This window comes from Stegodyphus dumicola, chromosome 6, assembly GCF_044657685.1.
Source record: "Stegodyphus dumicola isolate Sdum_Otavi_A_Nest chromosome 6, ASM4465768v1".
NCBI classification, from domain to species: domain Eukaryota; kingdom Metazoa; phylum Arthropoda; class Arachnida; order Araneae; family Eresidae; genus Stegodyphus; species Stegodyphus dumicola.
The window spans coordinates 110,682,410-110,697,424 of NC_140773.1; the positions used below are offsets into that span (position 1 = coordinate 110,682,410).

Consider the following 15,015-nt stretch of genomic DNA (forward strand, 5'->3'; position numbering starts at 1 on the left):
TTGAGGTGGTTACTTGAGAGGATTAGTAACATTTAATTGTATTTCAAAAGGAGAATTTGTTTCAGAACACGAACAAATTGGCTTACAAGCTCGGTAACGAATGAATTATACTTATATGTTATGGTACCACTATATTTTCGTGCTGTATTTGTGAGTGACTGAAGATGTGTTTTCCCGTGGTAGGTGTTTTACAAATTTAGAGATAGTGTGTTACGTGTTGTAGGTTTGAATTTATGATTTTACGAATCATTTGAACCTTAGTACTCAGGGCACGTAACCTCATCTTTTAATTGTGGGTAAAAATAAGCCCATTTTTTTAATTGTGTTATCATTTTAGTTTTCAACTTGCAAAGGATGGATAAATATATATTTGTCTGTCTTTTCTTCTGTTTGTGTTGCTAGTTAGCTAATTGTAAAAACGATAACTCGTCAACCAGTGCAATTAGTTGTTAGGCTGTATTTAGTTTAATTCCCGTCTCAAATTTGTAGCATTAGCATAATGATTTACATGTTTATTTGATTGTTACCGTTGATTCTTAATTTTCAAGTTAAAACTGACTAATAGTGAGGCACTTAGAAACTACAGGACATTGCCTTTATTTATAAAGAGGTGCAGGAAATGCATAATATAGCAAGGATATGAATTCTTAAATAAAGTTCTAAAATATTCAAATGTTAAAATAACTTGTTCATAATATAGTAAGGTGTTTCCCCTTTAAGCATTAGGAAGTTCAAACTGCTTTGGAAGAGAGAGTTGTGTTAATGAAAAGAAACTTCAAGTAAGCAGATTTGTTGAGTATCAGTTCTGTAGTAAGAAAGTTTGTAATGTAAATGTTTTGGGCATTTATTTCGCTTCATATACAAGGTCTGTTTTCAGTGGTAAAAGCATTATTCTTTCAAGAGTATTTCAGAAAACGTTTACCTAATGCCGTTGTTTCCTACATTATTCGCTACTTACGTTTGCAACTAATTCGTAGGTTTATTAATATACCAGTATAAATAAACACATTTATTGAACATCTTCAATCTGAAACTTTTTCTGTAAAAGATTTCAAAAGGTTCACGCAGGATAAATCCACAATGCTGACTGGTAAATCATAAACTCTGGTAGTCATTTCTCCAAGAAGACCACATCCATAGACAATTTAAATCGTCTGAAACTATGCATGGTGGTCTTGGAAAGAAACTTTTAATTTGTTATTTTCAGAAGAACAGACAGAATAAAATATGATCATTTCTAAACAGTGAATCAGTTTTACATGAAATGAATTAAAATTTTCCTTTGTTTAATTTGAAATGTTCTATTTATCCTTTATTAAGAAGATTGATTATTTTATTTAATAAAATGTTTAATAAATGAGATATTACTTATTTATTTAATTGGATCACTTAATCATATTTTACCCCTAGCCGGCACTTTTAACACTTATTTCGACCTTGAAGAAACCTTTTTCACATCGTTTTCGCACATTTCTCTGAATAGGTTAACTTTAGTTATGACCTTCCAGTATCTTACATTAGTTAAATTTTTTAAAAACGCATTAGAACAAACAATGGCACCCATCGTACTAAATATTATCAGAATTCTTTTCTAAAGAATAAGAAACGTAGTTTATTCCTGTTACAACAAAGATAATTTAATATACACTTTTACTTTTAAACTGCATTTTCAAACGAAATATATCATTGGTATTGCTGGCAACATATACAAAATTACTTTAACAGCACAGATTTTTATCTTTTTAAAGATAAATAAATAGCAGGGAGAAATTTAAAACACCTCAAGAAAAAGAGTGAGAATACTCACTTGTTGGTAAGGTAGATTCAGATGCTTTATCGTTCTTCTTTTGTCCATGATCCGAAGTTTGGGGAAAATTTTCATTTTTTATCGTAATTTCAGGTTTGCATAATACACCTTCATTAGCAAGAGAATTTACCTGAGGCACCACATAATCGCGGTAGCATGAGTTTAGATCCGCTCCTGGCTTGTCAGAGGCTTCTACAAAGTTAGCTGCACCTATACCACTATTCAGGTCTTTCTTCTCTTGTTTCTTTTCTTCCTTTCTTTCCTTCGTTTTCTTCCCTTGATTTTCAATGTTCAAAGTAGAAAATTTTGAATCATTTTCAATAGTCATGATCAATCTTTCAACCTTATCCTTAGTAAAATAAATAGGGAAGTCTTTTCCAGATTCTTTTGCAAATTCCATACTAAATTTTTTATGCATTTTCAAGTCATCGTAAGAAATAGATTGTGACTTCTGAAGCCTTCCAATGAAGCCCTTCTTCAGTTTTTGATGTTCATCCGATGAATCAAAATTGTAAAGCTTTTCATTCCGGTCTTGGCTCTTTAATTCCTTTGTGTATGAAATGGTGTTCCTTTTGTTTATATTATGTTTCATGGGCCTTCTCTGAGCTTCTGGCTTAGAAAAAATACTTTTGGTATGACGGCTTGTCGTATTTATATCCTTGCGTTCAAAATTCAGTAAAACCATATCATAATCACCAGCATTATTATGAGATTGTTTTGTTTCGTCAGAAATGTTAGGCACTTCGGAAATATGGTTTGTAAAACGCACACCTGAAATTCAAAAATGGATCTTAGTTGAATGTAAACTATGTTCTGATATATTTAATGAAATTAAGTAAATGAGAATAATACTATTGTACGTGAGTTCAAGGGTAAAATGTTATTGCATTCAGCTTGTATATATAAGCTCAGAGGTAGGATTTCATAAAATTTCGCTTTGTAAATCCAGATTTGTGTACTGCGAAAAGCAAAACTAATAGCCGTGACCTACCAGAGAATTTGAAATGGCTGCCCATTCAACTTCCATCCCAAAACGGAAGTGCAGAATATAAGGGCCCGTTTCGTGCCAAGAGCTTTCCTTTCGCTATTCTCCAACTTTTAGATATGTATTATTTGGGATTTTGATAACAGCGTTGATGAAAGAGAGCAAATATTTTTACACAGGAAATTTATTTTAAGTAAGAACAGTGGCAGCTTCACTACCAAAAATTCAAATGCTTCAGTTGGTATTAAGATGACTAACTATGAACCAGAACTGACTAAGTTGACTTCATAAAATTCAATATCAGAGAGCCATTGATATCAATGAGTAAAATGAAGTTCATTCAGTTATGTTTATAATAATTAGAATTAGAATTTTGATTTTTATGTTTATGTTAAATTTCTCTTGTTTTTCACAAAGAAAGACTGTTCTAAAATGAAAATACCGCTGACCCGAAACATCGTCTTAATACGCACATTTGGTTGATTTTGACCTGCAGCCAAAAAAAGGTTGTTAACGCCTGGCTTAAAAAAATCCGAAAGCTGCACTTGGCCTCAAACTTGACCCTCTTGCAAGAACCTCAACTTGCAAAAATTTGCTGGTTGCTTTTGGCTAATGGGAATCTGCTCTAAATGATGTCATGAGTAAAAATACGTCAGAAGAAACTTTAGTTTCGACTGTTTATAAGTTATTTTTGTCATCTGAGGTTTATTGAAGTTTTCTAGTGAAAATTTTTGGTATTGAATTGCAGATGAGAAACTATGTCCACTGTGACTCATTCAAAAGTTTTAATGATACGTTTAATTTATTAAATTACATATATCTTATAAATAAATACAAGTGCATTTTTATGAAACGGAATTCTTAATTGTGCTCGTATTTATTAGTAAATTTCGATTTAATAAAAATTTTTATAACTGAGATAAAATCTTTTTCGTTCCTCCTTTTTACCCTCTTAATTATTATTGTGAAAGAAGATTTGAAAGATTCGGGATCGAAGGATTTAAATGCCCTTAGATTGAAGTGTTGGAAAGGACTTCAGTTCCAGAAAGCTTAGAATCCCTCCTATTTATATTTTATGTACGTTTTCCATCAGAAATGGACGTTTTACAATATTTTAAAAGTTGGAAGAATTATAAATACATATATTTAAATTATAAACAAGTGCTTAGCTCTAATGTCGTCTAAAATTCCAGGTTTATTTCTATGTTCTTTCGCTCGAATATCTAAACTAGTTCCTGTCTAAAGTAGAGTACGCCACTGCGTTAGAAATTGTAAAGTAATCATGAATAAGGATAAATATCACGAAAAGACAAAAAAAGGCATCTAAGCGACAAGAGCATTTTTTTTCTTTTAATGAATTCAGTTAATAATGAAAATGCACTTCTTAAAATGCAATTTAAGTAAAATATTACCTAAGAAGTCGAATAACTGTTTTTCAAATAGTAAATGGCAAAGAAGAAAAAAAAAAGAGTCGAAGAAATATAATTATAACAGTTCTGAAGATAACGAATGCACTGATGAATTCTGCACTAATAAATTTTAATATATCGAATTAAGGACAATGCTTTTCACATGTATAGTTTTAATACATTAGACCTGGAATTAAGATAAAATGCATACTAATTTTGAAAATGTAATTAAACATGTTAGAAAGTAATTTAAAAAGGGGAGGAAAGACGTTTCCTGAAAGTTAACACCGAAATTCTCTAGTCCTTTAAAATAATATTTTATGCAATCCTAGTCTTCTGTGCCAAGTCAGCGAAATTATTCAAACTTTAGTAACAAGAAAATGTCAAGTTTTAAGAAAAATTTAATAGTTTTTTAATATACGACTCTTTTGTTTTCTTATATAATGTCTTGCATTATTGTTTTCTCTGTGTGTTTCACGGTTTTTGCGCTCATTTTCGCCTCCGTACAGCCTCGTATCATACTAAAAAATGTACGCATATTATCATTCACCAGCACAGTATAACCATACTACACTTTTCGGACTACCAGCTATCCTGGCGTCGTTAAGTTATAGAAGGGACCTTCTACTATTATGTAACTGTTACTTCAAAATTAAAGTTTTAATAAAAAATACTAAATTAAAGTGAAGTGTCGTAATCTGTATTAAACATGTAAGCGCAATTCCTATGTTAAAGGCATTCACTTACAACAGTATGTTAATTTCGAAATTTATATTTGGCGAAATTAAATAGTCTTATTTTTAAATCTCAGTTTAAAATTAAAACCAAATTATGATAAAATTGTGCATGTTACTACAAACACATACGCACAATTCCAATTTGTCCCTAGAAATAGAGTTCATCAGTTCAAATTAAAAATTATATAACCCTTACAATGTAAGCTTTCTGTTGTAAGTACGAAAAGTTTCAAGCTTTCACAAATGTGCATAATGTTTGAATTAAAAAGTTACTACTCACACAAAGCAGACCCTGTATCTTCAGCAACATTTTCATTTTTATTTTCGGAAGACCTATGAGGCGAAGAAATATTATCTGTTAAGGAAACTGCAAAATAATTTGAAAATACTTTTACTTATCTATATTCAACCTTTTATACCACACCGGAAGCAATTTAAAATTTACCAAATGGCAAAATTATTCTTTACAATTATACAAGTCAGCAAACGCTACCTAAATGTGTGGCATTTCTGTAATGATGACTGAATACTAAATGTCTAAATTCCCTAAACTTTATTTCAAAATTTTAATTATAAAAACACTTAATATTTTTACACTTTAGCAATATAATTTACAACTGTAATTTCATTATTTAGATATTATATTTATGGCTATGAAAGCACTTAATCTTCTCTATTTGTTACTACAGTTTTCACTATAATTTTTGTTGTAATTTTCTATAGTTTATAAAAGTATATTCACCAAGTAAAATTAATTATTTTCTGGAATATTTTAGGATGATAATTGTTACAAACGAATTTTGCTTCAATTTTTTTGTTTTTAAAAGAAGACAATAAAAGAAAGAAGGCTATCACTTAATTAAGACACAATAACACGTCGAATAAATATTTTTTTTTGTTGTTGTTGTTGTTGTTGTTTGACTTCTGAGTTGGCTATCACTTCTCGAATATTTAGTTCAAAGAATAGGCACAACAAAATACCGTCGGTATTGGTCTTTGTCCTTGTGTTAGCCACACAAGTATATTTCATAATCTGACGCATGTCATCTATACCTGATACAGGTGTATATATCTACAAGATCTGTGTGGTGAACTGCTCAAAAGAAGTTTACGGAAACGGATAAGCCAGAGAATAAAAGTGACATAAATATATGTTATTAGAGTCATAAATGATTGGCTCTAATAACATTTATACATGTATGTTACAGTAAAGCATCGAATCATGAGGTTTTTGAACTAACTATCCCCGGAGCTGAAGCCATGACAGTGTTATAATATTATAGCAAAATAGAAATTCATACGTAATATTTACTACTGAACATCATTACTGTGAAATAACTATTGTAAATGTTCATACTAGATTATAAGGTAGGTAACTGTGTGTTATATGTAACGTAACAGAACATTTCAACCAATATTGTATCAATCACAAAACTGTATAAGAGTAGTTATCATAGTGTAACATAAAAAAATATGCAAACAATTCTAATTTTTCAGGAAATTGCGCTGTGATAAACAAAACCCATTCTATGTTTAAGGTCCAGTGTAAGGAATTAAATACAATAATGCGAAGTAGGTAAAATCAATCTAACGTTTATTAATGAGGAAAATGTTTATGAATCATTTACATTTTTAACAATGGTGGCGGCAGGTCGGCTTTAACTCTGAAGAAACAAATTTACATACCTGCAAACAAAATTTACAATTTCACCTTGCGAAGGCATCAGCCTTTTTTTGGGGGGGGGGTTCTTGTAAGTGAGCTGGAAATAACAAAATTCTTGGGTAGAGGTTTTCTGGAAAGGAAACAGAATTTAATTAATAATGGAAAATAATTTAGGAGGCCAGGGCCTCCGCCCCACAGCCGCTTCCGTCCGCAAGGACTCCGGTCATCACCAAGATGTTGGCCATTCTGCGATTCAGGTGCTACCACTGCGTCCATCGGGCAAAACTGTCTATTTTCTTAGGATGCCATGGCACGCCGTCGGCTGGTCCTCTCTCTGCATCTTGGAAGTTATCGAAAACAGCAAAAATAAAATTCTCGTGGACTCTTCCTTCAAAAGTAAGTCGTCATTCAAAAATGGTTTCCTCGTCTTGCCAATGCCAATGATTTTGAAATTTCGGAGTGCCTATGGTTCAAAACCATTTACCTCCACATCAGAATTACTAAAAGTGAGCAGAAATAGGAAAAAATTTGCATAAGTAATTGACTTGATGCTCAATAGAGGGAGCCACAGGCTCGAGAAAGTTTAGGGATAGGAATACGAAAATAAAAACTTAAACATCATAATCTTTTTCATAAGTTTTTAGGTTTTAATGCTTTTTTGTACTTTTATATTTTATACTTTTTTTGGTTTTAAAAAAAAATTAACACAATACAAACACTAAAGCAAAAAGCGGATAGGAAAGAGTTTACGATTAATAGGCTGATTGGCATGTTGCTTGTGTAGGGTAGCGCAAATAATAAAAAGGGAACCCGTTGAAAATATTCTTAGGGAGATTTAAACTCTGCGGGAGATGTGATTCTAAGCGAACAGATTGATAACTTTGCTTGAAGATCTTAATTGCCGGTGCTGTTGATGGAAAAAACAATTATATGGCAGCTCGCTGAATAGACGTCCTTCCTTTGTGGCGCGGGGGCTGGAACTGTTGTTGAGATCCTTTCCTTTTCCCACTATTGCCGTGTGTAGCTTGCTGATAGCAAGCTGTATACCGGCTGTCATGAATTAAAAAGTACATTGCAGGTATAGCAAATGCATGAGTGTGTCCGGAGGACAGGATGCAAAATGAAAGAAGGTGTGACTACTTTGTCACGTGAGGCTATAGCGGTGTCTGGTAGGCTGGAGAGATGCTGGTCCAAGTTTCAGGTACAGTGTGCATTTTTACAAATATTCAGTGCATAAACTCATCAAAGTGCATTTTTCTCACAACTAGAAAGACTATATACAAAAGTAAAATTCCACAGGGAGTCCAGCAGAAGCAGTCAAAGATATCTCTTAGTAGAGGTCTTTTGATTGGCTGTTGAGACATGTATGCGAAAATCATGAGAATTTGCTATTTACAAAATATTCAATTGCAGAGACATAAAAACATACTTTCCAGTAAACTAAAAGTTAAATTAAATAAAAGAAATTTGAAACCAATAGGAGCAGTGAGAGATCTACAGTAAGCAGTAGAAGACTTTAGTTCGTAGTCCCGTGGGAGGTCACCCTCCCGTGCCTTGACCCCGATAGTGGCTGCTTAACTTTAAGCATTTCAGTTTTCCAAGTAAACACAGGGTAAAAACTTAGGTTGGAAAGTTCTGATTTTCATTGAGGATAAATGCAGTAAATGGTCTAAGGTGCCTGTCTTCGTGCAATATTTCATATTCAAAGAGGTTAAATTGACGCATATGATTGCAGTCCTGGGCTTCTCTGAAGAAATTCCGATTTTGCTTTGCGATGAACTTATCTAAGGGGTCGATCTTGAGGTCATCTTGTAGACACTTATTTGTCACGAAATAATGAGCATTCGTAATAATCCTGAGATAGCGGTTCTGCACAACACATAATTTATTGAGGTCAGTTTTGGTCAGGGCGGCCCACGCTGGGGAGGCGTAAGTCATGATCGGTCTGATCGCAGACGTGTAGATGAGCCGCTTTTTTCCCAGGTCGAGAGTGGAGTATTTATCAATAATTGGGAAGAGACATTTGATAATTTGTAAGGCCTTATCCCTGACGTAATTTATATGGTTAGTCCACGTTAAGCGATCATTTATAATCACTCCGAGGTACTTGGCATGGGGAACAATTGGAACAATTTCGTTAAATAGATAAAGTCCTCTTTTGACAGGTGTGTTCCTTTTATTTCTGCGTATGAGGAGAAGTTGAGATTTGGCTGCGTTTATTTGGACTTTCCATTGCGCGCACCATCGTTCAATGCTAGGAATGACATCTTGTAGTTTTTTGATGGCGTGATTCATATTAACAGACTTTACTGCCAGGGCAGTGTCGTCTGCATAACAGGCCAAAATAGCGTTATTTTGAGATGCTTGAGGAAAGTCAGCAGCATAAAATAGATAAGGTCCTAGAACTGACCCTTGCGGAATACCGCTATGGATATTTCTAGACGAGGAGATAGCACCGTTCACACAAACACAAAAAGTCCGGTTTGTAATGAAGGAGTGAATTGTCAAGATCATTTCTCGGTCCACGTTAGCAGTAATTAATTTGGATATGAGCCCCTCATGCCAGACGCGGTCGAAGGCTTTCGCCACGTCCAACATGAGGAGAGCAACACTTTGTTTGTTATGCAAAGCAGAGCCACAAAAGTCAGTAATGCGTAACAATTGCTTCGTAGTAGAAAGGTGCTGGCGGAAACCAAATTTTTCCGGAGGCAACATGTTTAGATAGGATTGCATACGTGAGAGAATAATGCGCTCATAAATTTTTCCGAGCACAGGCAGGAGACTAATAGGTCGATAGCCATCTGGTTTCGTGTGGTCCTTTCCAGGTTTAGGAATTAAAATAATTTTTGCACTTTTCCACTGCTGTGGAAAGTAGGAGTTAAATAAACACGCATTTAAAATGCTAGTGAAATTCGCTACTGCACAGGGAGGTAATATTTTAACTGCAGTATTAGAAATGCCATCATTTCCGGGAGCTTTGCGTGATTTGAGTTTTTTAATAATTTGAGACACTTCTACAGGGGTAGCAAATTTGGGAATATTTCGTGCTGTGGGGGCATTTAGCCAATCTTTCACATGAGTAAGGGTGAAAAGTTCAAAGTTTCTGTCCACAGGCCAATCATTTGGCGTAAATTGTAGTTCCAAATGCGAGGCGAAAACATTTGCTTTATCTTCATTTGAAAGGGCAACAACTCTGTTATGGAAGATGGGACGATTGGTAACAAAATTTGCTTTGAGGTTTTTTATTAAAGTCCAAACAGATCCGTCACGGAAATCTAAGTTGCACATTTTTTCACACCAGAGTTCGTCCTTGTGTTGCTTCACAGCAGTTTTGATGTCCCGGTTTAGGCGATTTATCGCCCTTTTGGCGACAGGATCCCAGGTAAGGTTGTAAATTTTTGTGAGGCGATTTCTATGCCTCATCATTTGACGTATTTTAGGCGGCAGTCGGAAGAGCGTGTTTGTATTTACAACTGTATCACTAGCATTTTCAATAGCCCTTTAAATTTTTGAGGTAAATGAGGATACTGCAGAGTCGATGTTATCAACACAGATCAAATTTCTGACATTAAGAACACTGTCTTTCATGAAGAGTTCATAGCGCTGCCAGTCAGTAATTTTCCTAGTGGAAGCAGTATTACTTTTGTTCACCCCTAAAGTAGCAATGATCGGTAAGTGATCCGAGGATAGTTCGTGCAATACATCAAGCGTGATAGGGATAGTTGAGGTGGACAAAACAATATCCAGAATGTCGGAATATTCTATTCTGTCCGGGCGATAAGTGTATTCGTCCGGTGTGTAAATAACAACAGGATGGCTTAAAATGTAATTTTGTAGAGTTTTACCGTTTGTATTTCCTTTACGGCAATTCCATGCGATGCTCTTGGCATTTAGGTCTCCTGCCAGGATCGTAGGAGTATCAGGAGGAAGGATTGAGTCTAGTAGGTTATAAGTTAACACATTATGCGGTGGATTATAAAAAGCACTGAAATAAATATTTTTGTACACCGGAAGGGTAATGCACACTGTAATCAGCTCGCAACCAAAGTCTTTACACTCTTTAACTAGGCAAGATGGTAAATTTCTCTTCACATAGATGGCGACACCTCCGCCTCGATGGCTAGTTCTATCACAGCGATAGATTCTGTAGTTGGAGATATTCAGACTGTAACATCTTTGAGCATGTGTCTCAGTAATGAGCGCGAAGTCAATATCGTGCTCGTACAGAAATTCTTGCAGTTCTGAGATTTTATTGCGGAGACTATTTGAATTCCACACCATGAAGCGGATTAAATTTGCCTTATTAGTGTGTTGGCCCATTATCTGAGATCACATTTTCTTGAGGTAGAGCGTTTTTTTCTTGGGTTAGTTGCTTGAAGAGCAGGGGAAGTCCAGAATTTTGAATAATTGCGACAAAGCTTTTAAGTTCATGTAGAATGGTTTTAGCTTCGCTTACCGCTTCAGGGGTAAGTCCACTGGCTAAGGCTTGCGAGTAGGATTTGTTACTAATTACTCGATCTGCATAAAATGATGGCTGAACCTGAGCTTTAGGCTTTGGAAACTTTTCACAACCACGAAAGTTCGCAGTGTGTCCAGTTATCTTACAATTCGCACACGTAGGGGGAGTATTCTTGTCTTTTTTACATAAAAACGATTGATGAGCGTCTCCACACTTAACGCACCGAGGTTCATGGTGGCAGTATGTCTGAGCATGGTGAAATCCCTGGCAGCGAAAACACTGCAGGGGTCCAGCTCTACCTCGGTATCTTTCTACTTTAATCCTCATTCCTAGGATGAATTCTTCGTCGAAGATATTTTTACTTTTTTCCTTACGATCCAGGGTGATCAAGAAGAGAGGCATATTTATGACTTTTCCGTCTCGTCTTCGTTTGAGTTGATTCACTCTGATGATGCTATAACCTTTTTCAGTTAAATACTCAGCAATTTCGCTTTCGTCCGTGTCATTGGGGAGATGTCTAATAACAGCCTTAACATATTTGTTTTCAGGCAATTCGAAGCAGTGATATCGAATACCTTTGTCTTTGAAGACCTGTATGATTTGTTTATAAAGCGCAGGGGATTTGGATTGGATTTTAAATCCACTCTGAATTAATTGACCAAAGTAATCCTTTTCAGCCTGCAGATTATAACCGATGAGGAGTGCTTTAACTTCTGAAAATTTGAATCTTTCATCTTTAACCATGATAGGCGGTGGTTTTCTTGAGCTCGTGTTAGGATTGGTCGATGGTAGCGTCAGCATTGGTTGCGGACTGGGAGAAGTGTCCATGACGTTATTTTTTGGTGTTTCGGTAGCCGGATCTGCGACCTGTACTTCTGGGGCTGTATCCAAATTATCAGAAGTTGTTTCCGCGGTCGGCTCAGCTGTCGAATCAGAGGAATTCGTCAGGGTAGGCTTTCGAGAGGGTTTTCTTGGTCTTCTAGTAATATCTCCTTTAGGACCTGAGTCCGTATCGGAGCTGTCTTCATACAATGCTTTATATTTTTTCGATTGCTCTTCATCTGAGCGCGCAGGGCTGCTGGCTCGTCTGGCATTAGTTTTGTTGATTCCAGTTATTGAAGAATCGTTGTCATTAACCTTAGGAGCTATGTTTGGTTTGGGAAGAGAAGTAGAAGAACGATCAGCATTCAATTCTCTGTCGATGAAAAGTTTGAGACGACGAAGGAATTTAAGGTCTCGTGCATCTTTAGATGAGAGAGATCCATCAGCTTCTTCAACGCATTCTAAGTTGGTAATCTCAGCGGCAATAAAATCAATCATTCGATCCATGGTGGAGCGGATGGCAGAGAATATAGCAACGGGGAAAGCAATCAGAGTCTATTGCAATGCCGGCCTACTGTTACAGCGGCATGCACTCTGATCAGGTATAATAAAAGAAGAGTTCCAATATCACAAAATCAGGAGCGAGCAGATGCACGTCTTACATGTACGATAGTCAAAACTCGAAATCTCTGGGCACGTGGCCACGCAAGCGCGGCGATTAGGCCTAGGACAGGATGATGAAATCGAAGAACCGGATCTGGTGGAACGAGCACTCGCAAGCGACGTGCTACTCTCACGAGGGCCAAAAAACTGTGATGTCTGTTGTTGAGAGGGCGTGTCTTGCCCTTTTAGATGACGGGTAGATGCTGAACTCTCGGCCAATCACGGCTCTCGGTCTCTTCTGTGAGCTGCGAATAGAAGGGTCGTATGCTGGCATCTGTTGAAGTGCTCGATTATCAATCTGTTCAATTTTAAGGAATAAATTTTGACTAAGTTTTTTGATAAGATAATCAACAGGTTTAATGTTAAGGTCCGAATGAATCACATCTGTACGGACGTACCAGGCTGCATTAAGGGCCATACGTAAGGTTTTACTTTGAAAAGATTGAAGTTTTTTCACATGAGTTTTTGCAGCAGTACCCCAGATTGTACATGCATACATAAAGACGGGTCTTATAATTGATGTATAGAGAAGAATTTTGTTTTTAATTGACAGATGGCTCTTTCGAGCTAATAAGGGGTAAAGTTGGGCTCTAGCAACTTTCGCTTTATTGAGAACATTTTCAATGTGAAGGCGCCAGAGTAATTTTGAATCAAGTACAACTGCTAGGTACTTGTAAGAGTTTGACCAGGGAACATAGTCATCAAAGAACTTTATATTAATGGAAGGGTACGGGAGGGGGCTACGTTTGAAGATCATAGGAGCACATTTAGCAACATTAATTTTTATTTTCCAAGTGATGAGCCAGTGCTCAAGGCTGGAGAGATATCTCTGAATGATTTGGACCAAGTTTTTAAGGCGTTTGTTCTGGGCTAGGATGGCCGTATCATCTGCATAAAGTGCAAGAGTGATACTAGGTGATTTTGGTATGTCATTTATGAAGATGTTGAACAAAATTGGGCCTAAAAGTGACCCTTCGCGGACGCCGCTTAGTATAGGACGGGGTGCCGAAATGAAAGAATTAACTCGTACAGAAAAAGATCTATTAGTGAGGTACGAATTAATTATATGAATTAAGTGGGCCGAAACGTCAAGACGTATGAGCTTGATAATGATTCCTATATGCCAAGTCCTATCAAATGCTTTGGCTATGTCAAGACATAAAGCGCCAGTAAGCATTTTGTTACGAAACCCTTCGTGAATGAACTCCACTGTCCTCAGCAGCTGGTGCGTAGTGCAGTGTTTTGCTCGAAATCCAAATTGTTCATCAATCAGAACGTTGTGATTTCGGAGAAAATCATTCAGGCGTTTAAGGAACACAAATTCGTATATCTTTGATAACGATGATAGGAGGCTGATAGGTCTATAATTTTGAGGGTTTGAAAGGCTTTGGCCTGGTTTTGGAATAGGCACAATAAGTGCTTGTTTCCAGCTTTGAGGAAAATAGCAATGCTGTATCATAAAATTTATAAGCATTACTAAGAAAAATAGATAACTGGTGGGTAAATTTTTAATCATACGATTAGAAATAGAGTCCATACCAGGGGCTTTTTTGGGTTTGAGCTTGGTAATGTATTCACTTACCTCGCTCATGGATGTATATTGTATTTCTCTCGCGAAAGGCGAGGAGAGGAAACGTTCAATATCTTGTGGGAAAGAACTTGCGTTGTTCGCAAAAATTCCTTCATTATGTGGTGTAAATTGAGTTTGAAGAGAATCCGCAATTAATTCGGATTTCTCAGCGTCTGTGTGAGCCACCGCTGCGTCCGTAGCTAAGGACGGAATGTTAGATTTGTGTTTGCGTAGGCGGGCTGATGCGCGCCAAAGACTGTTATCATTGGTCGTTAGGGACTGAATGTAATTCGTGTATTGTGATTGGAAGAACTGGTCACATGATGCCTTGATCTCATTTTGGAAAGTACGGAGTTGAATTTTTAATCCAGGATTTCTATTTCTTTGCCAAAGTCTCCGTACTTTATTCTTTTCTTTAATTTTGAGCTTAATTTCTTGTGGTAATTTACGAAAATTGGGTCTAAGGGTGGGTTTTGATACTTCCTTATAAGTATCTGTTAAAATGGTCGTTAATTGATCAACTGCCGAGTCTATATCATGGCTGGATTTAATTTCAAGGGAGGGCAAATTTTTACTTTTAAGTTTGAAACAAAAATTGTCCCAGTTTGTAGAGACGAGTGCCGTAGAATTTTGATTAAAAATAGTACAGTTAAGGTCTATGATCACGGGGTTGTGATCTGAAGATAAACAGTTTTAAACAGTCACGTGATATCCAAAAGGGATGTTTCGAAAGAGTGCTAAATCAATGAATGAAGGGGCACCCCGTGAACCATATCTAGTGGGGGAATCCGGCGCAATAATTTTAATTTGGGCGCACTGAGCCCATTTTAGAAGGCCACGACCAGCAGGGTTTGATCTGTGACAACGCCAATGCTGATGGTGACAATTTAAATCACCAGC

The 15,015-nt window shown here is 36.2% G+C and overlaps 1 protein-coding gene across 2 annotated transcripts in view; it reads right to left on the reverse strand.

Annotated features, from left to right (window-relative positions):
• LOC118199996 (uncharacterized) overlaps positions 1-15,015 on the reverse strand; it is a 114,312-nt gene that overhangs the window by 12,474 nt on the left and 86,823 nt on the right. For both annotated transcript variants that reach the window (XM_085818800.1, XM_085818799.1), the window contains exons 14-15: positions 5,219-5,271; positions 1,808-2,578 (exon numbers count right to left, since the gene is read on the reverse strand). In XM_085818800.1, coding sequence (XP_085674926.1) covers positions 1,808-2,578; positions 5,219-5,271 — 824 coding nt within the window. The remainder of the gene's footprint in view (positions 1-1,807; positions 2,579-5,218; positions 5,272-15,015) is intronic.